The 26,351-nt window shown below is 42.8% G+C and overlaps 1 protein-coding gene across 3 annotated transcripts in view; it reads right to left on the reverse strand.

Annotated features, from left to right (window-relative positions):
- Positions 1-3,477: 3,477 nt before the first annotated feature.
- The window catches only part of TRMT11 (tRNA methyltransferase 11 homolog), a 50,082-nt gene continuing 27,208 nt past the window's right edge, over positions 3,478-26,351 (reverse strand). For all 3 annotated transcript variants that reach the window (XM_072141600.1, XM_072141601.1, XM_072141602.1), the window contains 2 exons: positions 23,441-23,561; positions 3,478-4,773 (listed from right to left, as the gene is read on the reverse strand). In XM_072141600.1, the coding sequence (XP_071997701.1) occupies positions 4,594-4,773; positions 23,441-23,561 (301 nt within the window). In that variant the 3' untranslated portion in view covers positions 3,478-4,593. The remainder of the gene's footprint in view (positions 4,774-23,440; positions 23,562-26,351) is intronic.

Here is a 26,351-nt window from a genome sequence, read left to right on the forward strand (position 1 = left end):
TAGAGGGTCTAAGAAATAGTGGAAAAAAAAAGAAAAAAAAAAAGTTTAAAAAATGTAAAAAAATAATAAAATATTAAAAGTTCAAATCACCCCCCTTTCCCTAGAACTGATATAAAATATAATAAATAGTAAAAATCACAGACACATTAGGTATCGCCGCGTCCCAAAACGCCCGATCTATCAAAATATAAAAACGGTTACGGGCGGCGGTGACCTCCGGAACGGCAAATGGCGCCCAAATGTCCAAAACGCGACTTTTACACCTTTTTAGATGACATAAAAAATGTAATTAAAAATGATCAAAATGTCGCACAGTCCTCAAAACGGTAGCAATGAGAACGTTGGCTCATTTCGCAAAAAATGACACCTCACACAGCTCCATGCGCCAAAGTATGAAAAAGTTATTCGCGTCAGAAGATGGCAAAATTTTTTTTTTCTTTTTTGTACACATTCGTTTAATTTTTGAAAATGTATTAAAACGCAATAAAACCTGTATAAATTTGGTATCACCGCGATCGCACCGAACCAAAGAATAAAGTAGAGGTGTTATTTGGAGCGCAGAGTGAAAGTCGTAAAAACTGAGCCCACAAGAACATGACGCACATGCAGTTTTTTTCAATTTTTCCACATTTGGAATTTTTTTGCGGCTTCCCACTACATGGCATGGAATAATAAATAATATCATGGGAAAGTAAAATTTGTTACGCACAAAATAAGCCCTCAGACAGCTCTGTACACGGAAAAATGAAAAAGTTATGGATTTTTGAAGATGGAGAGCGAGAAATTAGCGAAAATACCCTGCGTCCTTAAGGGGTTAAAATGTATGTATGACCTAGCCAAAGCAGTTTATCACAAATCACTTAGAAAGTGATGCAAATCAGTCATAAAAAAAAAAAATATAGAAATCATCAATTTTTCATGGTAAATTATAAGCTGGTACATGTGCAGGTAGCCATATTTTGCAGAATTTATGTTTACTAATTCCTTTGTATTTCCATCTTGTGCAATTTCCCGGTAATGGCTAATCCAATTGTAGATTTTTCCCTAAAAATAAAATCTGAAACATAAAACTAAAACAAAGCTTTTTTTGATCATTTGATATATATATACATTCAATATAAACTACCTCATGGGCAATAGTTGTCAATTGTAACTGTATGCCAATATGATTACAGTGTTAAAAATATCATTTTTAAAAAATTTATACTAATTAGATACCGTATATACTTAAGTACCAGCCAAAAATTGTGCTGAAAAAAACCTAACACGGCTTATACTCGAGTCTATAAAAAAATTAACACTATACTCACCTTCCGACACCCCCCGCAGGTCCTCTTCTTGCTTCAGAGACACCGGTGCCTCTTCGGGTCCCCTCGCGATGCAGAAGGCACACAGTGACGTCGGCAAGCATTGTGTGTGCCAGCTGTACCCAGGGACCCGAAGGCTTATTGGGTTTATGGGATCTCACCATTTAATTTTCTTAATCAAGGCTTGTATAGTCTCGCTCTATGAGGGAAATCTAATGAAAATTCATGCATTTCGACCGATTGCAGCACTGCAGAAAATACATTGTGTCTGTAAATCTGGGATACAAAATGTTTCCAAACTACTTTGAGACTTGCAGCATGACCACACTATTTAAACTGTTTATTAAAAATAAATAAAAAAGTGTTTCAGTTCTAGTCATTAAAACATCCCAATCGATTTAAAGGGAACCTGTCACCACGTTTTTCACAAATACAGCTATTGACTGATTTTAGAGCTAGAGCTCTATAGGAACCCGAGTTATTATCTTGCCTGTTATCTATGCATCTTTGGAGCGAGTTGAGGAGCATGGCCTTATGTCATGTGATCAGGGTGTCATCAGTTTCTTAAGCTACTTAACATTAGAAAACTGTACCCCATGTACATATCTGACTACATAAAACAATAACACCAGCCTGGATGTACTTCTACTCATCTCCCTGCAGGCTGCTGTGATTTCATATGATACAATATACTGTGATTTCATGAGATAGAAAACTGTACACCAAGCATATAATACTAAAAAGCTGAAGGACCTGCAATGATGTCACCCTGGTCACATGACATTACAGATGCATACAGAGATAGGATGGGGAGGAGCCGCTGGATTCAGCCTGAGGAGGCCACCCCCACCTAGACTCGCTGTAGCCATGCTTAGATACCATTTGAAACTTGTATATAAAGTTGAATATATGGGAATTTCAGGGGAATAATTTTTAGCTTAAATAAAGGTGTCAGTTAGTTACAGGGTCCCATAGAGCCCTAGTAACTACCCGTATTTGTGAAAAATGTGGTGACATGTTAATGCCATTCTGTATCAGATACAATCGATCCTCTAGAACAGTGATTTCCAACCAGTGTGGCGTGGCACACTAGTGTGCCGCGACACATGGTCAGGTGTGCCGCGGGGAAAGTTCCCCAAACTATGGTGCCCCCTGTGTTTTGTTTCCCGGCAATACGCAGCGATGTGTAGTCACGGCTTCTTACACATGTGCAAGCTTTGAAGCTCGCGCGACAAAATGACATCACCGAGGCCGGCGCATCATCCTGAGAGCGGAGAGACTCTCGCATTTGCCCACCGCCAAGGTAATGCCCACCAATAATGCTGACTATATGAGCTTTTGTCTGAGTATATGAACGGTTTGCAGAATACTCAGCATATGAGCAGGTACTTTTAGTACTCCAGCAGTATACTGCATATAACAATGAGAAATGTAAAATGAGAAATACTATAGTCATGAGGCTGGAGTACTACAAGTACCAGCTCATATGCTGAGTATATAAGCTGGCACTTGTACTCTGGCCTCATGGCCATAGTACTTCTCATTGTACCAGTTTATTTTGCAGTATATGAGCCACATAATAATCAGCACCATATACTAAAAACAGGGAGAAACTGAGAACTGTTGAGGAAGAGCTTTGTGTGTGTCTTTCCACCATTCCTGCCAGGATATCCCTTTTGTGTTTATCGAAACAGGCCCAGGTTTCACACTGAGTAAAATAAATTTAGAATCTAAATTATTAACTATATGTATAATATGACTGTTTAGTGTCATTTTGTGCTATTTTGGTTGGTGGTGTGCCCCAGGATTTTCTAAGTATAAAAAGTGTGCCACTGCTCAAAAAAGGTTGAAAATCACTGCTTTAGAACAGTGGGTAAAATATCCAATTTGGACTTGTAGAATTCATCAGATCACTAAAAAAATTAAGATATAACATTACATTTTATTAAAAAAAAAAAACTAAACAATTGACATATACTTGGCAGTCACATGTAAAAATCCATATAGAAGTCCATCTACAAGACTATCTTCTTCATGGTTGTGTTCCCAGGAGCACTTCATTCCTTAGGTTTATCCCATGTTTACACAGAATACATCATCAGCACATAAGCAGTAATAGTGGATTCTGGAGCCCTTCACTTCCTTCCACCTCCCTTATTACAAGGCCAAGTGAGGAAGAAAAGGTCTTGCTGACCACATTTATTAGTGATTCATCTTTACAGTTATCTTCCCAAGGGTGACAAGGTAAAATCAGCAGTGTTAGCACAGAACAATAATAAAGAAACACAAGTCTAAACACAGCTTCAATTTCAAAAGACACTATCTCAGTGCAGATGCAAGAGGAGTCAAACACCTATTTGTTATGGCTCCACAAAAAATGTCTTTTAGGTTGTGAGTAATAAAAGAAAGTTAAAAAAAAAACAACATAAAGTCAGTTGTCTTAAGAGAAAGCCGGACTGCAGGAATGTAAAAACAAATGAAAAAGAACAGATGAGCTTCAGATGTGGACAGGCTCAACAAAATGCCACCGCTTCCAAAGCCTCAGTCAAGTCCTCTGGGTGTAACATAACTGGCCAGGGTCAGACCAATAACAAACCACAAAGGGCCTCGGCATGCAACACTGTTGTAACAAGACAAAGCAAGATTGTGTGTGTTTAATGTGGATCAATTACAAACAATAACAAATGAAAGCAATCTCCCTAATGAGGGACACTTCATCACCCTTACATGTTAAGAACAAATTCCAGAGGTTGGAGACTGAAAAGCAAACAGTGCAACTTCCTTCTGTGAAAGACAGACGCGGCAGCCAGTGAGCTCCAGCTCTGTGGCCACTTAGCGGTGCTAATTCCCATTAAAAAGACTATAAATACAGAGTCCAGGTTTATATACAATAAAATACGAGAATGTAAACCAGAAACCTTGCAGTTCTCCAAATGAATATGAAACAGTTCTATGTTAGCTTAACCCCTTCATAACCCTTCACAGCAGTGGGTGCACACCACAGGGTCAAAGGCAGGTGACAAGTCCTTGTGTAGATTGGAATGGTGGTCAGCCACGTTGTTTCATACAAATCGCAAACAGTAAACATGGTTAGTCGACCCTCAAGATCGCTGGAGGTAAAGAATCAGCAAATAGAGCAGAGTATGTGTCGCCCCCACACACACACCTGTCAGTTATGTACAGCTGAGAATGCAGAGTAGTAAGGGAGATGGCTTATTACACCTCACACGTGAGACTGTAATCTCAGCTGCATCCATGAGATGCGCCACATTTACAATACTTGATGTCAGACACCAGGCTGCTCTTTAGTAGAGCTGAAATCACAGCAGTTCTGCTCCTCAGCTCTGGCTCGCTCTTCTCTAGCAACCCTCTTTGTCAAGCCGCTAAAATACTTCTCACGAAAAGAATTGTGACCTTGGTATAGTAAATACTGTCCATCCTCCAGATGTGCAAACTGGTCCTTGTCCTAAAAATGTGCACAAAAAACAAACAAAAAAAAACATCAAGTTACAGCGTTTCTGCAAAGAAAGTCAATAGACAATGGTATGAATTATAATGCAGTGGATTAACCTCTACCAGGCATTTATTTAGATGGTCAAATATAGAGTTGGTACATAAAGTAACATTATTTGGTGTTATGATTATTTAAGACTCAATTTAAAGTATGCATCCGATCTTTTTCACTGCAGACAGTAAATGAATGCAGCACACACAGTGTAAATATACTCTCCCTCACATCTTTTCTAGGTAACAGGCAGCTTCAGATACAACAGGTGGTACTTTGCCTCTCACCAAAAACTGGATCTCAGGGAACCTGTCTCCCCATTCCTCCACGCCACTACCATCCTTTAATCCTTTTTGGAGGAAACGGGATGGTTAAATTATTGGATATATAAATTCCCTACAACTCCTTGTGTTGCAGCTCTTCTTATAACTCACAGCTAGACTACATCCTGGGATCTGCAAGGTTGAAATCTATACAGAACCTGACTAGAGGTACATCAGATCATACTCCCCTGCTTTGTGTATTTAATGGTACAGCCAGCTCAGCAGCCCAAAGGGTCAGAGTGCATGCCTTTTGACAAGGCCTGGTAGGACCACAGGATAGAAACTGTTTAATAAGGCAAATATCTCTTTAGCCATTGCAATGCGTTAAATCTCGGGGCTCATGTCATGTTTAACAAATGGAATATATCTGAACTAAATGCATGTTTACCCCATAGAAATAGGGTGAATTGCACTTTTAGGTCATTTACTTTTTTTCAGTCGCCCCTGGGGTACTTTATCCAGAGGGGTTTGGATACCTCCTGCTATAAACTGCAATGCTACTGTATTGCAGCTTTGCACATGATCTGTATCAGTCTATTACAGACAAACTATAAGAGATCTGTGCAAATGACAAGCCCTTCAGTTCCAAGATGGCAGCTTGAATACCGCTGACATTCAAAAGATTAACACCCACTATCTGTGCCAGCAGACATGGGCGGTTTGTGGCAATGGATTTATGGATCGCACATCCATTTAAAGTGTAGAGCATCTCACAGTTAAAACCATTTACATGTTTCACGCAAACTATATTTTATGAGGATCCATGAAAAAAGGATGCCAAACTGATGCAAATCGGCTTTGAAAAACTAACATAGTGACTACTTTTCACTACTCACCGTTTTCACCAAGCTTCACATAGCAACAGGTAATTTGTTTTTAAATTTGACGGCATCTCTTATTATGCCAAATCCTAATGATGCCTTCTTCTATGTCACAGTAGTATCTGTAGTTACCAAGAGCCACATGTGGCATCCAAGCAACTGGTCTGGAAGCATCATGTAGGCAAATATGTTATACATACTATTAACAGACAAATACAGAACTAGTTTATTTTTTACATACTTAACTTATGAAAATGAACACAATATAATTATTTAGCCATTGATACATCTCATCATATTTTCTGTTATACAACTCTGTTATATTAGCACTCTTTTTCATCCAAATTGCAGGCTTTAATCAAATGCTGACAATATGGAGATATATTATTTGGCTACAGGCTACAATAACCAGCACACAACCAATACTCTCAGATATAGGCATATACGCTGACAAAAAATTCATTATACAGTAAGAAGTGACTGACAGTTTTGTATCATATTCATTCCCTTGAGAGATCAAGATGAAAAAAAAAATCCAGCTTCTTGTAGATGACTTCAAAGAGGCTGTCCCACAACAGACATTTATACCTTGCCCACCGGATAGTGGATTTTTGACAGCCAGGTTATGAAAGTCCCTCATATGTAGCAAGTTCACCTGTATTCCATTTTATATGGAGACTTTTGGTCACATCAATGTGGGGTCCGAACACTCTGACCCTCTGTATCTTCTATCCAGTAGTTGGGAGAGAACTATCCATTGTGGTAGAACCGTTTTAATATCAGTATTACAAGCTCTGCTTTTTAATCAATATGTTCAAGAATACTTGTTTTCTCTTATTGACTCCTCTATCAATCCAACAATGATATGTTGGGACCTTAGAAAGATAATCTACGGCTTGTGGATGGAAAATAAGTCCCAGGTGTGAGGAGACAGGAACCACTTCAGCTAACAATCTACAGCAGACAGAAATATACAAGATCCCTTGTTTAAACTTTGTATAATTGGGAGCAAACACTTGCTGAATGATCCAAAACAAACGCATTCAGCAGATTTTCATTGCTTTAGATTTAAAAAAAAAAAAAAAAAAAAAAAAAAGAAAGGAAAAAGAAAAAAAAGCCTCTTAGAGCCCAGCAGACATAATTCCCTGTTTAGTGGATTAGGAGAAGAGCTGGAAACGAAGTCTTGAATAACAGCTTTATCCTGCAGTCAAATCAACAACTGTGAAATTAGAGAGTGTGAGGGAGGATCACCGCTGGGAGCCAATTCCAAAGCCTGTCTAAAGATTCAGATCTTGACATAAGGCAGAAGAGAGGGTTTCTATACTAAGTGAATGGTTTCCAAACAATGTGGTGAAAACAAATGCTTAAATCTACTGCAGTTAAGTAGTGCAGTCAATTACCTAGGAGGTTATATAAATCTCACTCTTTTCACAGCCAAATCAGGCTCTGGCAACCTAAAGAGGGTTAATGCCTCCAAGTGTAGTGGCCCCCCAAATATATGTCTGCAGTGCCACGGAGCTCCATGGTATTAGAGATAATAAGAGCAATATTACAGGATTATTCTCCACACAATGGCTCAAGGATGACATCTAGAAAAAGAATGCCTACAACCAATCTACTACTTTTCCCTTAATCACCATTATAATAGACTATTTATTAAGATAGGAGTCACAGGAGTATAAACCACAGGGGAAAAACTGCCATACAATTAAATTGCATAACTACAATGATTAATGACTGCACTGCATTATATCCATGGAACAAGTACATACAGAGATAGTAAAACAGCAATAGTCTGCATTACTTCACATATTACATGAACAGAACCTGTACAGAGACACACCGTTCAGTGCTACAAAGTGACTGTACAACTAGAACAGCAATCTAATCTCATCAGAGATCAGCAGTTATCTGTGTGTGTGTGTGCTGGTGGTGACTGACAGCCCTCAATGTATGATAGTGTACCATTTACTGATGGAAACATTCACGTGGCCAGGTACTAACTATAGACAGAGAAAAGATGAATGAATAAACGACAAATGATACAGCAATAATTTACAGCCAAGTGTCTATTTAGCAACTTTCATTTGAGGGTATCCACATTAAAACTAGATGAAGGGTTTAGGGTGCGTTCACACAGAGTGATTACATTGCATTCAGAAACGCAATGCAAATACCCAGTGCGGGCTCAGCTTGATCAACAATGAGCACCCAGTGTTTTACATTGTTTACATACAAAACTAATTTTAAAACAAACTTCTTGTTGAACTCAAATGCAAAAAGAACACCCATGGAAAACAAGAAAGCGCATCACTGAATACACCATGCCCAATCAGAATTTCACCAGCTTGATACTGGTATGGCAGAGGGGCAGTGGCTAAGTAATATTTGCTCTGCCTTGTTAGACTGCTAGAAGTAGCAATAGCAGAGTGCCCTGTGCTCAGTTTGCCGAAGGGAGTATGGCTAACTGCCAGCAGAGGCAGTACTCCGTTTATACAGACGGGAGTATGAATCTACACTAGCAAGCTGGCAAAACCTATTGACTTGCTAATAAGCCTAGGGTGGAAAATGCATTGGTCCCAGCCTACCCCAGTATATAGCTAGTCAACCCCTGCCCTGCAGTATATAGCCAGCCAGCCCCTGTATGTAACCAGTCCCCTGCCCCCAGGATATAGCCAGCCAGCACCTGTATATAACCAGTGCCCTGCCCCCAGGATATAGCCAGCCAGTCCCAAGCCAAGCACATGAAAAAATATACATCCCCATCCGCAAATCCACTACTTGATCCAGGCCCGTCGGCAGTGACAGATCCATGCGTGCTGGTGGCGCATAGACTATGATGTGATGAAAAACTTGGCTAATACTAGAGTATACAAGGTAAATTAAAGAATACATTTTAGACAAAGGCCCACAAACAAAAAGCAACTGAAAACCACTGCATTCTAGATAGAGCATTAAAAGGAAACACAGCAATATCTGGTGGTGACCATGGTGTTCAAGACTTTAGGCAGTCATTGCCAATAAAGAGTTTTCAATCAAGTATCGGAACACTATTCACAATTATTTAATTTGTCCGATCAAATTTGTTCAACGCACTGAATTAAGACTTAAAGTCTGAACTCTGAACCACTGTGGTCAGAGGTCACATTAACGCCTCACCACGCGTCATAGACGCGTGATGAGGCGCCATTACCCCCCAAAATAATTGCCATGCGTAAAGTTACGCTTGGCAATTATTCCCTGTAGCGCGCAGGCCGCTCAGCGGGATACGTGACACAGTGATCCGTGTCAGCAGCGCTCCGGAGCTAGATCGCAGGCCCCGGGAGACCTGTGGACAGCGGGGCGGCTGCTCCCTGTCCTGCTTCATCTCTACCTGCCCGCAGCTGCCTGCGTTTATGTGATCCCGACGGGACTTAAGAGCAAGGCCGGGTGAGTGTAGTGTAGGGGGCGCAGTGTGCGTGTAGGGTGCGCGTAGGGTGCGCGCAGTATGCGCAAGGTGAGTGTAGTGTGCGCAGCGTATTACCAAAATTTTCGCACTCCTCCTCGGGTAAAAATACTCCTCAAAAATGGTGAGAGGAGTATTTTTACCCTTCTGGAAAAATGTTAGTGCGACCTCTGACTGTGGTGATGTACAGAACCAAAATTAGAAAAATATTTATGAACCTAATTTCACTAAAGCAGAGACCTGGACAACCTGCGTTAATATTTTAATGACTTGTGACATAACCATTTTAGTTTTCATTTACAAAGCTGTATGAGGGCTTGTTACAAGTACAAGTTGTACTTCCAATATGGCAGCATTCATGTAAGCAGCAATTAGGGTAGTTAGCAGCACGAGGCTTATGTACAATATAGCAGACACCAAGTATGGAGAGGACTCTTAGGCCCAGTTCACATGTGCATTTAGGGTGTCAGTTACAATCTCTGTTTAAGGAGAACTAATGGAAATTTAAAATAGAATGTGAACCATTCAGCTTTCAATGGATCTAAGAGCAGAAAGGGAAAAAGAATAAAAGATCTCCAGAGAACGGGGACCCCATTCTCAGTAATGGGCGGAGCAGCAGTATGTGCATGCTTTATGGAAGTGGTCAGAGATCTCTGGCATTCACACAGAATGAAATGGAGCAGCAGGGTGATCATGCATCCCGTGAGTTTGAATTGGATTGAATTCTAGTGATCGGTGGGGGTCCCAGCTGTTGGACCCTCAATCAATCACCTTGTTATACTTGATCCTGTGAAGAACTTCATAAAATGGTAAAAACCCTTTAAATCAAGGATGTCAAACTCAAATACACAGCAGGCCAAGTTTTTCTCTTTGTCATCAGTTTTGATCACGTATAACCTAAGATGGTGTTAAGTAGCAGTCATCAAGACGTTTGTGTGAGTTGTTAGAATTTTGCCCCTGTAAGAGCATCATGTGCTCTGCCATTCAAAGAAATTGGCATATTCTTAAACAGGACACCAAAATAGGTCAAATCCCTAACACTCTTCTTATGGTTGCTTTTAGACAGATCCCCACTATAAGAAAATCCCTCAGATTTTCTGCTCCACGCAAGAAGTGGCTTGACAAAGGAATTCCAAAGGGAAACTATAAACGTGGGTTCTGTAATTATTGTAAGCTGAAAAGCCAGCTAAAAATGATTAATTTTAGTGGGTTAATCTCAACAACTGACACCTTTTATCTCTAGCAGGTCCACTTTCATTGCAGTTCTTCAGACTGTTTCTATATCGGGAATACAGAATACAGTAAATTATCAATGCGTTTTAGGGAACATTAGAAAAACGGTGACAATGGATATTGGGTCAGAGATGTGGAGGGTGAAAATGGGAATTATTCTCACCGTTAATTCGGTTTCCCTTAGTCCACCATGACGGCCCCACTTGGAGGATGACCCCTTGACCTCTGTAGGGACAGGAAGCAGAGAAGTTAAATACCCACCCCCTGCATCTACACTCCAGTGACTACCAAATAACTACACCGGCAGCGGATGCAACTCATTTTATTGCATGTTTTAATCACACACAATTAATCCGTAAAGTACAGAATTTTATACATGGGTGGGAAATATATATGGGCCGTCATGGTGGACTAATGGAAACCGAATTAACGGTGAGAATAATTCCCATTTTCCATTGTGTCCCCCATGACGGCCCCACTTGGAGACATAACAAATTATATTTCAGGGAGGGACAACAGCTTGTAGTACTTTTCTACCAAAAGCTAATTCATTCGTGTTTTGCAGGTCTAACCTATAGTGTTTTACGAATGTCAACTGGCTAGACCATGTGGCTGCCCTACAAATTTCATTTATGGAAGCTCCCCTTTTTTCAGCCCATGAGGTTGCCATGGCACGTGTAGAATGTGCTCTAATTGTTTCAGGTATTGACATATTCTGGGCTACGTAAGCATTCTTGATAACAGTCTTGATCCACCTTGCTAGAGTGGATTTTGAAGCTTTTATCCCTCTGTTCTTCCCGCTGAACTGCAGAAGGATGTTTGAGTTTTTTCGCCATGGTTTTGTTGTTTCCAGGTAAAAGAGAAGGATTCTCCTGGCATCAAGGGAGTGCCATTCTCTTCCTTTTGTTGTTTTCGGGTTTCGACAAAACGTAGGCAGAATAATTTCCTGGCTTAGATGGAAACTTGAGGAAACCTTTGGGATAAAATTGTTATCAAGTGTTAATGTTACTCTGTCTTCAGATATTTTTAAGTAGGGTTCTTTGATGGACAATGCCTGAATCTCCCCCAAACGTCTGGCCGATGTTATGGCGATAAGAAAGGTCAACTTTAATGTTAATTCTCTAATATTTTTTGAGTCTAAGGGCTCAAATGGAGGACCAGTTAGATATTTTAAGACAATAGATAAATCCCAGTTTGGGACAGCTATTTTAATGGTAGGTTTAAGTCTAGAAGTAGCCTTTATAAACCTCCTTACCCACTGATGCTCTGCCAGAGGATTATCGAAAAAAGGAATCAAAGCGGATATCTGGACCTTCAAGGAGCTGGTTTTTAAGCCTTTGTCGAAACCTGCCTGGAGAAAATCCAAAACCTGAGAGATATTAGGAGAGTTCTGGTTAGGAATCTTAGACCCACAAAAAGAAACAAATTTATTCCAAATGCGGGAATAGATAGCATGAGTGATAGGTTTCCGACTTGCCTTTAGGGTCGATATGACTTTGTGAGACAAGCCTTTGCTTCTTAGTAGTTCCCCTTCAGGATCCAAGCTGACAACTGGAGAGCCTGGGGATTGGGGTGCAGTACTGGTCCTTGGAATAATAGGTCTGTACGAGGAGGAAGGTGAACCGGTTCTTCCAGGGCTAGCCTCCTGAGGGATGGAAACCATACCTTCTTTGGCCAGAAGGGTACCACTAGAATTACTTTCCCTCTTTCCTTTTGGATTTTTTGAACCACTTTTGGAATTACTGGAACAGGTGGAAAGGCATACATTAGTGCTGCATTCCAGGGATGTCTGAAGGCATCTAGCTGGTTCATTGGTGTTGAACCGTCTAGCGAAAAGAAAAAGGTTGTCTTTGAATTTGCACGGGTTGCAAACAGATCTATTTCTGGGACTCCCCATTTTTGGGTTAGCTGCTCGAAAACCTCGTTGTTTAGGCACCACTCGCTGTTGTTGATGTGTTTCCTGCTGAGGTAGTCCGCTACCGCATTTTCTTCTCCCTTCAGATGGACTGCGGATAGGGATAACACGTTGTCTTCTGCCCAACTGAAGATTTTCTCCGATAGGAGAAGAAGTTCGGTGTTCCTGGTGCCTCCTTGGTGGCGTAGATAGGCCACTGTGGTGACGTTGTCTGAATATATTTTTACATGGCGAGATTTTAATAGATCTCTGCTGGTTTTTAGAGCCTCCCATACGGCTCTCAACTCTCGGTAATTGGAAGATCGATTTTGAATGGATAGGGGCCATTCCCCTTGGGCAAGGGACCCTTCGATGTTTGCTCCACATCCAGTCAAACTTGCGTCCGTCTGGATTGATAGCAGAGGCCATGGATGCCAGGTTACTCCTTTCTCCAGATATTCTGGATGTGTCCACCATACTAGAGCGTCCTTGATCTCCGCAGGAATTTCTATTTTCCAGTCTAGATGAGCTGGGTTCTTGTCCCACATGGATAATACCCAATTTTGTAACCTGCGAGTATGTGCTTGACTCCACTGCACTGCTTGGATGCATGCTGTCAGTTGTCCTAACAGCCTCATTACATCTCTTATGGAACAATCGTGTTTCTTCCGGAATAATTCCACATTCTGAACAATTTTTAATTTTTTCTCCTGTGGGAGGAAGGACATTTGGAGTGATGAGTTCAGAGAGACGCCTAAAAATGTAGTGGATCCTGCTGGGTTGCAGGTTTGACTTTTTCCAATTTATGATCCAGCCTAGTTGTCGGAGGATGGTAATTGTAAGATCCCTGTGTTGGATTAGTTCCTGTTCGGATCCTGCTACAATCAATAGATCGTCTAAATATGGAACTAGAACTATCTTCCTTGTTCTTAAGAAGACCACCACTTCGATAATAATTTTTGAAAATGTCCTCGGAGCTGATGATATTCCGAAGGGCAGCGCCTTGTACTGGAAATGGTGTATCCGGCCTTCTGGGTTGAGAACTGCCACCCTGAGGAACTTCTGGGACGTCTTGTATATTGGTACATGATAATAGGCGTCCTGTAGGTCGATTGTACACATGAATGCCCCCAGAGGAATCTGCGTAATGGCTGAACTTACAGTCTCCATTTTGAATTTTCTGTATAGGATATACTGATTTAGACCTTTCAGGTTGCATATCATCCTGAAAGACCCGTTGGTTTTTTTTATTAAGAATAATGGGGAGTAATGACCTTCTCCTATCTGCGAAGCTGGAACAGGGATGATGACATCCAGGTCTAGTAGTTTCTGTATTTCTGTCCACAGCTGCAGAGTAAGTTCTGGTGATGGCTGTCTGGTAAGGAAAAATTTTTGGGGAGGAAGAGACGTTATCTCCAGCCTGTAACCGTCTTCTAATAGTGTTAGAATCCAGGGGTTCCGTGTGATATCTGTCCACTGCTGATAAAACTTTAGGAGTCTTCCCCCCACTCTGGCGTCATTTCCTGAATGATGGGGTGGTGTTGCTGGAGCTGAGGAGGAAGCCCCTTCCTCTGCCTCCTTTTGGGTAACTCCATTTCCCCTGCTTTCCTTTCCCTCTATAAGGGAATTTCTTCTCTTTTGGGTCCCGAAAGGGCTGTTTCTTCTGACCCACTTTTGCTTCAGGAAAGCCTTTTTTCCTATCAGCTGCCTTTTCGAGGATGGTGTCCAACTCGTGTCCGAAGAGGTATTCTCCTTGAAAAGGAAGGCCACATAATTTGGATTTGGATCTGAAATCTCCTGTCCATTGTCTTAGCCAGAGCGTTCTTCTCGCTGAATTAGAAAGTGCCCCTTCTTTTGCGCCGAATCTTACCCCCTCTGCTGAGGCGTCCGCGACAAAGGCAGCTGCTGACTTTAGTATAGGTGTGGTTTCTAAGAGAATTTCTCTTGGAGTACCATCCTTGATATGATTTTCTAGTTCAGACAACCAGAAAAACAGGGTACAAGACACCGATGTTGTGGCAATATTAGACTTCAGATTCCACATGGCCGATTCCCATGTTTTTTTCAGCAGACTATCTGCTTTCCGGTCCATGGGATCCTTTAGTTGGATAGCATCTTCAAAGGGAAGATCGGTCTTTTTTGCAATTTTTGTTACTGGGATATCCACTTTTGGAAAGGAATTCCAGATTTTCGATTCCTCCTCATCAAAGGATAAACGATTTTTAAACTCTCTTGATAGAGATATTCTGTTTTCTGGATCTCTCCATTCTTCAAGGATTAGATCCTTTAGGGTTTTATTGATTGGAAAGACCCGTCTCTTTTTTGCTTTAAGAATCCCAAAAAGCTCGTCCTGGATCGATTTTGGCTCTTCTATTTCTTCAATCTTAAGCGTGTCTCTCATGGCCTTTAATAGAGGCTCTAGATCTTCTGACATGAACAAGTATCTGGATTCCATTTTAACAGCAGATGTGGATGGAATAGAGTCTAAGTCTATCGAATCCTTAATTGAATCATCAACTGACTCAGCTTCGGACTCAGATTGGTATTCTACCCTTTGCCTTTTTGATAAAGGCTCCTGGGGCAAGAGATTAGCTAAATATGAAGCTAATGAACATTGCACCTCCCCCTTAATAAAGGTTCTCATTTCGTCCATAAATGATGTTTTCTCCTCTTTTAAGAGGCTATCAATACAGTCTTTACAGATGGCTTTCTTATAGTCATTAGATAACTTATTAAAGCACATATTGCATAGGCGGGAGGTGACTTTTCTTTTTGCTGCATCTTTTGGAGGCAAATCCTTCGGATCTCTATGTTTCTCCTTCTCTTTCGGTTCCTACCAACAGAGAAGGAGAACAGTATTACTATTAAATAGTAACATAAATACTTGTGTATGTTAGGATATAACCCACAGTAACACATAGACACCCCGAAACCACTCACAGGAGCTATAGGCGGGGGATCTATAGACACAGCTTCCATGGTGCAGGATTCAATACTGCCAATGGTTATATACAGCACCTATGTATACATACACATATATATAAGCATGTGTCAAATATGACATATATATACCTATAAGGTATATGGTACATACTTGCCTTTAGCACACAGCCTCGTGAGGTAAGGCAAAAAAGATGGCCCGGTATGTTAATCCTGGAAGATATACAGCGTTGTTTTTACTAAACTGGCCATCACAATGCATTGTACAGGGAGCGCCATTGTATAGGTATCTTACCCTGCTTAAGGATCACAAACGCTGAGTTCTAAGGATCACAAACGCTGAGTTTAAGGATCACAAACGCTGAGTTCACCTAACGTATTAGACCTCAGATCACTGTGCGTCCCCGCTACATTTAAATCTTACCGCTCGACGCGCCTGTTTCCGGACTCTGCGACAGATTACCTCACTTCCGGTGCGCCACCGGAAGTTGTCACTGGCGGCCGTGTCAGACACGCCGCCGCCATTTTGTTGAAGTCCGGGTGTCGTAAACCTCGCGGGGTCGCGGACAGAGCCGGAACTACCGGCCCAAAAATGCCGACAAGCGAAGGGTTATCTGCACCAATCGCTGTCCTGGACCGGAGGGGTAAGAGGATGATCCCCGCGCCACACATGCTCCCCTCTCACTGTCCCTCTTGGATGGAAGGATCGGAGGAGAGATTTTCTCTACAACCTGCCCTGTGTAGGGACAGGAAGACACTGGAGTGTAGATGCAGGGGGTGGGTATTTAACTTCTCTGCTTCCTGTCCCTACAGAGGTCAAGGGGTCATCCTCCAAGTGGGGCCGTCATGGGGGACGCAATGGAAAACAGCATTATTGAAATCACAGAGTGTTCCAAGGAGACATGGGTCAGTTGGCAGCAGCACGAGTAGGCTACAGAGTGGAACATTGAACAATTATGGAGGTGGCAGCAACATCATAGGCCATAGTGTGGCACAATGAATTTGAAGTTTGAAATTAATTCGAAGTTTGAAATGAATATGAAGCTGAAATTTTGAATTTGAAGATTAGAGAGGCCACATGCATCATCCATTACCATTTCCCTGAAAATATTAGGTCTTTGCCACCTTTTGAAGGTTTTTTTTTTTGGCAATGGCAGCAGCAGCGACATGAGCTCAGAGTGGCACGATGACAATTTTTTTTAGGTGGCAGCAACATGGTAGGCCACAGTGTGGCACAATGTTAGAGTGTGGAGGTGGCAGCAGCAGCAGGAGGTCAGAAAGTGGTACAATGACGTGTGGAGGTGGGTGACAATTCCAGTCCCTGGTAAAGATGGTGGGAGGTAGAAGGCGCAACTGGCAGCAGTTGTGTGGCTTCAGGCGGGTAGCAGCATCAGTATAGTGGCCGAGGCAGGTAGTTAGAATCCAGACAAATTTCTCAATGTTTGGGGTAGGCATCATGGATGATCTAATCTGATGCATGAGGCATTGGTGTGTTGAAATCCTGGCCGATCCACGCAGGATTCATCTTGACAAAAGGTCAGTCTCTCCACATTCCAAGTGGACAAGCGCGTTCTTGGGCTAACGATGGGCCCTGCCGCACTGAACACCCGCTCTGATGCCATACTACTGGCCGGCAGGACTTCTCTAATGCCAACTCCGAAAGTTGAAGCCACACATCAAGTTTGGCTGCCCAGTAGTCCAGTGGATCCTCTACCTGGGGTGATAGAGTGCTGTGCAAGTAGGCCACCACCTGCTGGCGCAGGGTCTTCTCCATGTCCTGCTGCTGCTGGCGGAGGCTGCCCTCCTAACAAGACGGGTGAGGGAAGCTGCTCATTAAGGACTCCAGACTTAAGCTGCTGCTGCTGGAGCTGCTACTGCTCCTACCCCCCCAATCTCACCACAGCAGCCGTGGCAGTAGTATGTTAGCGATGACTGCCAGGAATCCGCTGGTCAGACATGACAGAGGATGGACAATGGCGCACATAGGCAGCGGCCAACTGTCTGCACAGTATATCTCTATAGCATGGCAGTTGTTTCTCCTTCTCGATAGCTGGAAAAAAGGCACTCATTTTTGACTGGTAGCGAGGGCTCAAGGGGGTGGAGAGCCAAAAGTCATCCCTATGCCGGATGTTGACTATTCGGCTGTCACTAGTTAGGCAAAGCAGCATGCTGTGGGCAATCTGCGCAAGGGACTCTGAGGGACTCCCGGGCCTCCATCTCCACTGTATACTGCCACGGTGCTTCTGGGTCATCTGCCTCATCTTCTACCTCCTCCAGATGCTCCTGCTCCTCCTCTCCTGTCACCTGAGTAGAAAAACCACTAATTTCACCAGACTCTGCTTGTGCTCCAATGTCGTCATGAGCCCCCACCAGACTCATGTGGCCATGATATGTAGTCGCCACTTCTCCAGTGCCCTGACCAAACAGATTTTACAGCATCTGTTCCAGGAAATGAAGCAGTGGAATGACGTTATTCATCCCGCAGTCCTGGCGACTGACAAATAATGTGGCCTCTTCAATGGGCCTGAGCAAACAGCAGGTGTCACGCATGAGATGCAAGTGGCTGACATCAAAGTTACACAGGGGAGTGCTCCTGCCCGCTTGCATCAATTAATGGCTTTTCTTTGTTCATACAGACGGTCTAATGCAGTGATGGCGAACCTTTTAGAGACCAAGTGCCCAAATTGCAACCCAGACCCACTTATTTATTGCAAAGTGCCAAAACAGCAATTCTAGCATTAAGAGATTCAAATCTTCTTGCACTGTGCTATATCATAGCTTTCAACAGTCCTGAGGACACCAATATCGTTGACAGGAAGAGGAAAAATTCAGATTGGCATTGGAGCTTCCCTTGACAACTCACTGAACAGGAAGAATTGTGGGGCCTGTTCCTGTAGATGGATCACATATGTGCTGTCTGGTGAATTCTGGGCAAGGGAAACAGCCTGAGTGCCCACTGATAGGGCTCAGAGCCGTGCCATTGGTTCGCCACCACTGGTCTAAGGTATGGAGGCTGGAATTGCAACGGGTGGAAACATTGCATATCAGCCTATGCTGGGGGAAGCCGTTCTGCCGCTAAAACTCCAGGAGGGTGGGCTGGGCTTTTTAGGAATGGCTGAAGTGCATGCACAGCTTCCTGGCCATTTTTAGAGTGTCTTGCAGATGGGTGGAAGACTTCAGGAACCTGCTGACAACCAGATTGAACACGTGGGCCATGCATGGACCATCCCTCCTCGGTGCAGCGCGGACACCATGTTCCTCCCATTGTCTGTCACCTCAGTTCCGATTTGCAGTTGTCGCAGAGAAAGCCACACATGATTTCTTCTTGTATAACTCTGCGCATTTCCTCCCCCTTTGTGACTTTGTTCGCTCAGGCAAACCAGGTGTAGGACTGCGTGACACCGCTGTGCCCTGCACATGTGGTATTATGGAGCAGAACTTATACTTGTGGAGGGCTGAGGTGATCATTCGCGCAGGAGCAGCAGTTTGACAAAGTGGAGGAAAAAGCGGCATCTACTGTTCAAGTTGTTGGTGTGGCTGGGCGGGAAGCACATTCACCCAGTGGGCCGTAAAGGGCATGTACTGGCCCTGACCATAGTTACAGCTCCACACGTCCATGCTGCCGTGCACCTTGGGAGAAACCGATAAACTCAAGGACCGACCCTCTCCACATCAGTTCGGCACATTAGTTCTCTGAAGGGTGCAGAGTCCACGACTAGGAAAGGGAGGGACTGCAGTACGTACAACTTGGACAAGAGCACGGTCAGCTTCTGCCCCTTAGGATGGCTGGACACATACAGTTGTCTCTTTGTAATCGCCTCGCTCAACGACTGCAGGCGCAATGCTTAGCAAGGAGCAGGAGCATCTGGCCCGGGAGATGATGTCAAAGACAAACAACTCCCTTCAGCCGAGGTGCTGGAGCCATGACAGGCTGAAACGGCATGTGTGTTACTAGGTGCTGCTACTGTTGCTGTGCCGGCAGGATGGACCAATTCTGAGACCCGTTTCTCCCAGGCCATTGGATGGTGATGCTGCATGTGTTGACGCAGAGCCGTGGTGCCAACGTTAGCTCCCTGGCCACGCTTCACTTTCTGTCCGCAGATTAGACATATACACACGCTCGGGTGTCTTAACAAAAAACTGCCACGCCGCCGAGACAACGGTTTTCCCGCCAGCACTACTACTATCGCCGCTGCCTTGCTGAGCCACTGCTTACTTGGACCTGCGAATCGGGATTTGTAACCTGCGGCTGTTTGGCTCCCGTCAACGCACTGATTCACGCCCACAGTAGGGACTTGCTGCCTGCTCTGCTGCATGACGCGCAAGCCGACACTCTCTTCGCCCGCCTACATCATCGTCAGTTTGCGTTTCCCTGTCATGGCTATTCTCCTCAACGGTGTCAGTATGCACAGCCTGCCTACTATTACTGTATTGCCCTATTTGGGGTTAATTACAATAAGCCAATGGCTCAGTGTAACCAATCTTCAGAAACCATGCAGCATCTGGTCTGACGAAGTGTAATGGCAACCAATCAATGCTCCCTGATGACATCGGGAAGCAGTGATCTCATCTTCCGGTGGTGGTCAAGGGGTTAATACTCATGATCGGTGCTAGCACAGGCGGCGGGTGTTAGCTGCAATATGCAGCAAACCCCATAAGCCCTCTTCATACATCTCTCATTCCTCTCTGACGGATATATTATGAACTGTGAAGGGGTTAAATTGTGACCACGAGAGGACATCAATGGCTTCAGAAAGAATTTGTTAGCACAAAATGGCCCATCATCACACTCTGCTTTTACCCAAGTATTGCATCTTTCAATGAAGAATTTTGTACAGTCATCGGTGAGTGACGCTTTTGCTACTCATCTTGTGAACAACTGGATTTTCCACCTTTTCAAAACAGATTAATACAGTGGGTGCGGAAAGTATTCAGACCCCGTCTCAATGCAACCAATTAGTAAATTGGAAAAGTTCTTTTTTTTTTTTGCTCATTAATGTACACTCTGAATCTCATCTTGACAGGATCAAACTGAAATGTAGATATTTTGCTAATTTATTAAACAAGAAAAAATTGTCCTTTGCCGTGTTATTCTTATTTAACTCACATGCTTTCCATTTCCTTCTGATCCTCCTCGAGATGGTCCTACTCCTTCATTGGAGTCCAGCTGTGTTTAATTAAACTGATTAAACTAGATTAGGAAAGGTACAAACATCTATATAAGACCTCACAGATTACAGTGCATGTCAGAGCACATGAGAATCATGAAAATTGTGGCAAGGCACAGATGTGGCCAAGGTTGCAGCAGTTATGGTTTCTAAGAGCCAGAGGTCTCTGGAAGAAGTTTGGGACGACCATAACTTTTACTTGACCATAGAGCCAAACTAAGCAATTATGGTGTAAGAGCCTTGGTGAGAAAGATAAAGAAGAACCCCAAGACCACTGTGGCCGAGGTCCAGAGATGCAGTAGGGAGATTCCACAAAGTCAAGCATCACTGCAGTCCTCCATCAGTCGAGACTTTATGGCAAAGTGTGCCAACGGAAGAGTCTCCTTAGTATTAAACATATGAAAACCTGTATACAGTTTTCAAAAACACAGACGAAAGACTCTCAGACTGTGAGCAATAAAATTCTATGGTTTCATGAGACAAATATTGACCTTTTTAGTGTTAATTCTAAGCTCTTTGTGTGGAGAAAAACAGACACTGCTCTCAACTCATTAAATGCAATCCCAACAGTGAAAGAGGCGGCAGCATCATGCTATGTGTATTTCAGCTGCAGGGACAGGACGGGACGACTAATGCAGGGACGACTAATGCAGGAACGGACCAAAGGTTCGCCTTCGGGAAAAAAAATGACCCTAACGAAACAGCTTAAATAACAAAGTAGTGGCTTCAGGACAACTCTGTGACCATCCTTGACTGGCCCAACCAGAGCCTGGATCTAAACAAAATTGAGTATCGCTGGGGGGAGTTGAAAATAACTGTCCACCAACGTTCACCATCCAACCTTTAGGAACTGGAGCGGATCTGCAAGGAAGAATGGAAGAGAATCTCCAAATCCGGGTGTGGAAAACTTGTTGCACCATTCCCGAGAAGACTCACAGCTGTACTAACTCAAAAGGTGCTTCTGCTTACTACTGAGCGTCTGAATACTTATGACCACGTGACATTTAAGGTTTCCTTGTTTAATAAATTAGCATATTAAAACAGTAATAAATGTTCTTCACATGTACTTATGGAGTATATATGCATTAATCAGCCATAATGCTAAAATTGCTCTGAGAAGAAGAAGAAAAGTTCGTTTCTGTGATGAGAGTTTCCAATAGCAAATGACCTGTCTCTGCAGAGAAGACATCCAGTGCTGAAACACTCCAGACCAGAGTCTCATCCTAGCACCGCAGAAGATTTTCATGATGAAGAGGAAGTCATTCATAGCTTTGAGTGCCCTAAAGCAGAGCGTGCAATGTAAAGTCCTGGTGTCAATGTGCAAAGTATCTGCAAACCATCTGGTCTGTGAATTAGAAGCACCTGCCTGTTCGCCTGCCAGAGAGCAGTAAGTCATTTGTCTCTGGGCTACGATCAGGTGCGGTAATGCAAACACACCAAACCACAAAGAGTTGCTCAGCTAAACAGCCAATAATAAAATAACAAAACAATAAAAACAAATGTAGACACAGAATAATAAAGGAATATGCGCACGACAACTACAGGTAGGCTGAAAAGGGTTAACGAGAAATAAACTACTGAATGTTGCGGTTCCATAAGACACTTGATTTAAGACCTGCACGTGGATAACAAACAAGAAGGAGAGAGAAAATAAACAAGTGCCAAGGGTTTAAAGCGGAGGAAAACACAGCAAACTTTTTGTTTGTGCCAAAATCAACACTGTTAATCTGAGGAGTAACAAGCACAATTTGTTATGTTAATGCTAGGCCTGTTTATCATTACCGCTCTTGTTTTATCCTCCAACGGGTCGAGATGTCGTTTGTTGTGCACATCATAAATACTTGATGACCTTGCAGTGGGTTCCTGCTAACAGTGATGTTATGACAAATCAAGCATAAACTACAGATGGTCAACTCCTTGCATGGTGAACAGGTTAAGAGCACAGTTATTTTCAGAGATAAAGTAGAACACATTCCATTTTGGTGCTCTGCTCAGCCAATATCATATCATTTCCATCTCCACTTGTCAGCAGCTCATAATTGGATCTCTCAAGACGCCATCACAAGGCTGAGCGTAATAAAGAAAACGTAAAGAAATGAAATTAATCAACCTGCAAAAAACATGCAGGTGCTGGTCGGAGCAAAAATCTTTAAAGGGTTTTCCGAGAATTAGGGAAAAATATATTAGGGGCTGGGCAAGTATAACATAAAAAAAATTGTATTCTATCCGGCACTGGTATCCATTTCTAGTGTTGCGGCTGCCGTAGGTTTGCAGAAACTCCTGGCTGTAAAGGAAGTATTATGGTTCAACTAGGTGTCGTTGAACACACACACAAAACAGAAGAAAGGTATGGTGAAAAGACTGGCACATGTTCTGTTTGGAAACTGGAAAAAAAACTATAGACCCAAGGTTACGTTCACACATTCCAGTTGACTGGTGTTTAAAAACTTAAGTCAACTACAATGGGGAGGAGCTTGGCCTGATAGCTTATATGTTTCAATTTCAGTTGAATCATCAGTAACAAGCTGCACGTCTACCAGAACCTGTGTACGCAACCTAATAGAGATTAGAACTGGGTCTAATACAGAAACGTGAAATTTATTAGGCTGGGTTGGACCGAACAGACAAGAGAAGTTAGAAATTGAGAAGCAATGTAAAATAAACTCCTAAATAGTTGCCAGTAAACAATTATATAAATATTACAGCTTGTCCTCTCCTGGTTACTAAACCAAACGTTTCTACAATATGGAAAAAAATGAAAATATATCCTCTACCCAACCTGTGCCCTCTGTAAGCTCTCTCACCTCAAACTGCTTCACCTTTTCCATTGTTATCAGGCGACGAGACGTGTGGCTGGAAAGCATCTGTTCACAGTTACTAATAAGTTTCAGGCATGGGTGCCGGGGTACAACCTCGTCTGTATATCTAAAAGAAAGAAAGCAGAGCTGGTAAAATCAGCAATGAACCATAAAGAATTAGCTTCTCAAAAGCATTTCACATTCAGATCACTAATGCTCAAACCATTATGAAGATTTAAGACTGCCAAGATACAGAAAATGAAAAGCTAGAAAGAAAAAACCTATAAACTCTAGCTGAGGGAAGGGAATTCTTGTGCACAGTTATATAATGAAGATCTGCATCAATACATATGCCATATTAGAGGGTTAACTAACAGCAAACTGCAGCAATCCATAGTGTGGTGTGAGCGCATGAGGAGCCATATTGAGAGCTGTATTAATGGGTCACTTTTTAGACCGGTGCAGAACTAGATAGTTCTCTGCTGCGCCAGATTAATCCCTGTGCCTCATGCTGGATGATTAATCTGGTGCAGTATAAGGCTACATTACCACAATGTATGCCCGCCATACCGTAGTACAGCGGGCATACATTGGTGCAGCGGAGAGGAGCAGGGGATGAGTGCAGCTCACCCCCGCCCCTCTCCATAGGAATATACAGCGCATGGCACCATATGACGTAGAAAGATAGTACATATCTTTCTACGGGCTACAGAGTGGTACGGTGCCGCACGTGCTAATTGTTGAAACAACAGGTAGCACAAAGCCAAAAACAATGGACATGTTCATGTAGCCTAACGGCAAGATGAATCTGGATTTGGCACTTCATCACTTATAACAAAGTAATGAATTTACTGTGCTAGGCTATGATATGTTGCATGAGCACAAAGTTTACAATATATAGACTACCAAAAAACTATATACTGTATATACTAGAGTATGAACAAAAAAATGTGCTGAAAAACTTAAATTTGGCTTTTTAAAAAATAAAGTCAAAACTCACCTTTCCGGCACCCTCCGCAGGTCTTTTCCTCTTTCGTCAGGAGCAGGTCCACGCACCGGCCCGCGCAGACCACGACGTCAGCAGCTCGTCAAAGTCTGTGCCGGCCAGCGCACACACACCTGCTGCTGCCGACGGAAGAGGAGAAGACCTGCAGAGCACACCAGAAAGGAGAGTTTATACTATTTTTTTTTTTTTAAGTGCCACCAGGGGAAGATGCTGGATGGCTGTATAGGGGGGGGGGGATGCTGAATGGCTATTTCCTGGGCGGCGGGGCGAGAAGGGGGGGGGGGCCATATACTATGGGCTTGATGGTTGATGGCATGGGCTGGTACCAATGTATTTCCCACCCTAGGCTTATACTCAAGTCAATAGGATTTCCCATTTTTTTGGGGTAAAATTAGGTACCTCGGTTTATATTCAGGTCGACTTATAAGGTATATACGGTAAGTATTTTTGTTTTACAAATAAAATAATATTTTATCAGGTCTCCAAAGTTTAGGAGATCTTTGCTTGAAGTCTATGGATGGGAGCCTGTTTAGATTCCTCTTTGAAAAGCCTTAAAAAGCGTTGAACCCTCTAAGGAAGTTAGCCAACTTGCTGACTGGCATAGTTTTGTGCAAGAAAGTTGTTTTATAATGTACGCAGGCGTGGGGCAGGAACGGAATTTGTGGTTATATCAATGCTTCTACAACTGAGAACTGGTATAGTAGCACTTAAATCTCTCCCATGATATTTTCACTTGAGTGTTCATTGTTGTGAAATCTGCTCACATGCTAATCAAAATAAGACTGCCTGGGGTTACAAACAAGGGCAGAAATACGCATCTGCTCTACTGTTCTACTGCCATGTTCTATAGAAAGACAGACATGTGCTTGCTGTTGAAACAAGGGGTAGCACACGTCCAAAAACAATGGCCGTGTGCATGTAGCTCAATGCTGTAAGAAAAAAAACAAAAAAAACAACAACAACCTGGATTCTGCTCATAAGTGATCACTTATAACAAAGTAATACATGTATTCTGTCAACAGTCAACCACAGGCTGATATTATGTGTTGCATGAGCACAAAGTTTATAGGCTACCAAAACCTATATCAGCTTTTGTTTCTTCTACAAATAAAATAAAAAAACTTGCTTAATTACGGTAAATATTTATTTTAATCAGATCTCCACAGTTTAGGAGATCTTTGTTTGAAGTCTTTGCATGGGAGCCTTTGCCGCAAACTAACGTAATAGTACACCTTCGTCGGGCAAGGGATGTATGGTGAGTGCTTGCAGGCTGATCCTTCTCCATACAGACCGGGTGTTTGCTGCATATTGCAGCAAACACCAGTGTTAATCCGTGGCATGCCACTAGCAATGCTGATGGGTACCACCATCTTGGCTGTGATTGTGGCTCCGCCATGAAGTCATAGGGAACGCCAATCTGTCACCATGAAAGCCTTGGGTATTTTTAAAAAAACCCAGGACGTGCTATTTTTGAAGATCTGTTACAATGTACCTGTGGCACCATGTAACAAATCATATGCAAAATCCCCATAAAGACTCTGGCTCACAAGGCTGTTACACTGTGATGAGCACCCACCCCTCTCACTGTGTGCTGCTTCCATTAGAATAAAGCAGGAAGAGGGAGGTGAAAATTGCCATGGAGTAGTGGGGCGAGACATTTAACAGCCTATGAGGATGCAGCAGGGAGGGGCTCTGGTAATACCCCCCAGAGTACTTTAGGCTCATTAGCATAATTAAAATGTGCATGAGTAGCCCTGGTTTATCATGCCTATTTTTGTTGGTAAATTTCCTTTAAATTCCCCTTATGATCTTGAGGTTAGCAACTCTGGAGTTTAATAGTGTTATCAGTATATAACTAGCAATAACTGTATTTTCATCACATGACCAAACCAGATATGTATCCTGTTACTG

This window comes from Engystomops pustulosus, chromosome 3, assembly GCF_040894005.1.
Source record: "Engystomops pustulosus chromosome 3, aEngPut4.maternal, whole genome shotgun sequence".
NCBI lineage: Eukaryota > Metazoa > Chordata > Amphibia > Anura > Leptodactylidae > Engystomops > Engystomops pustulosus.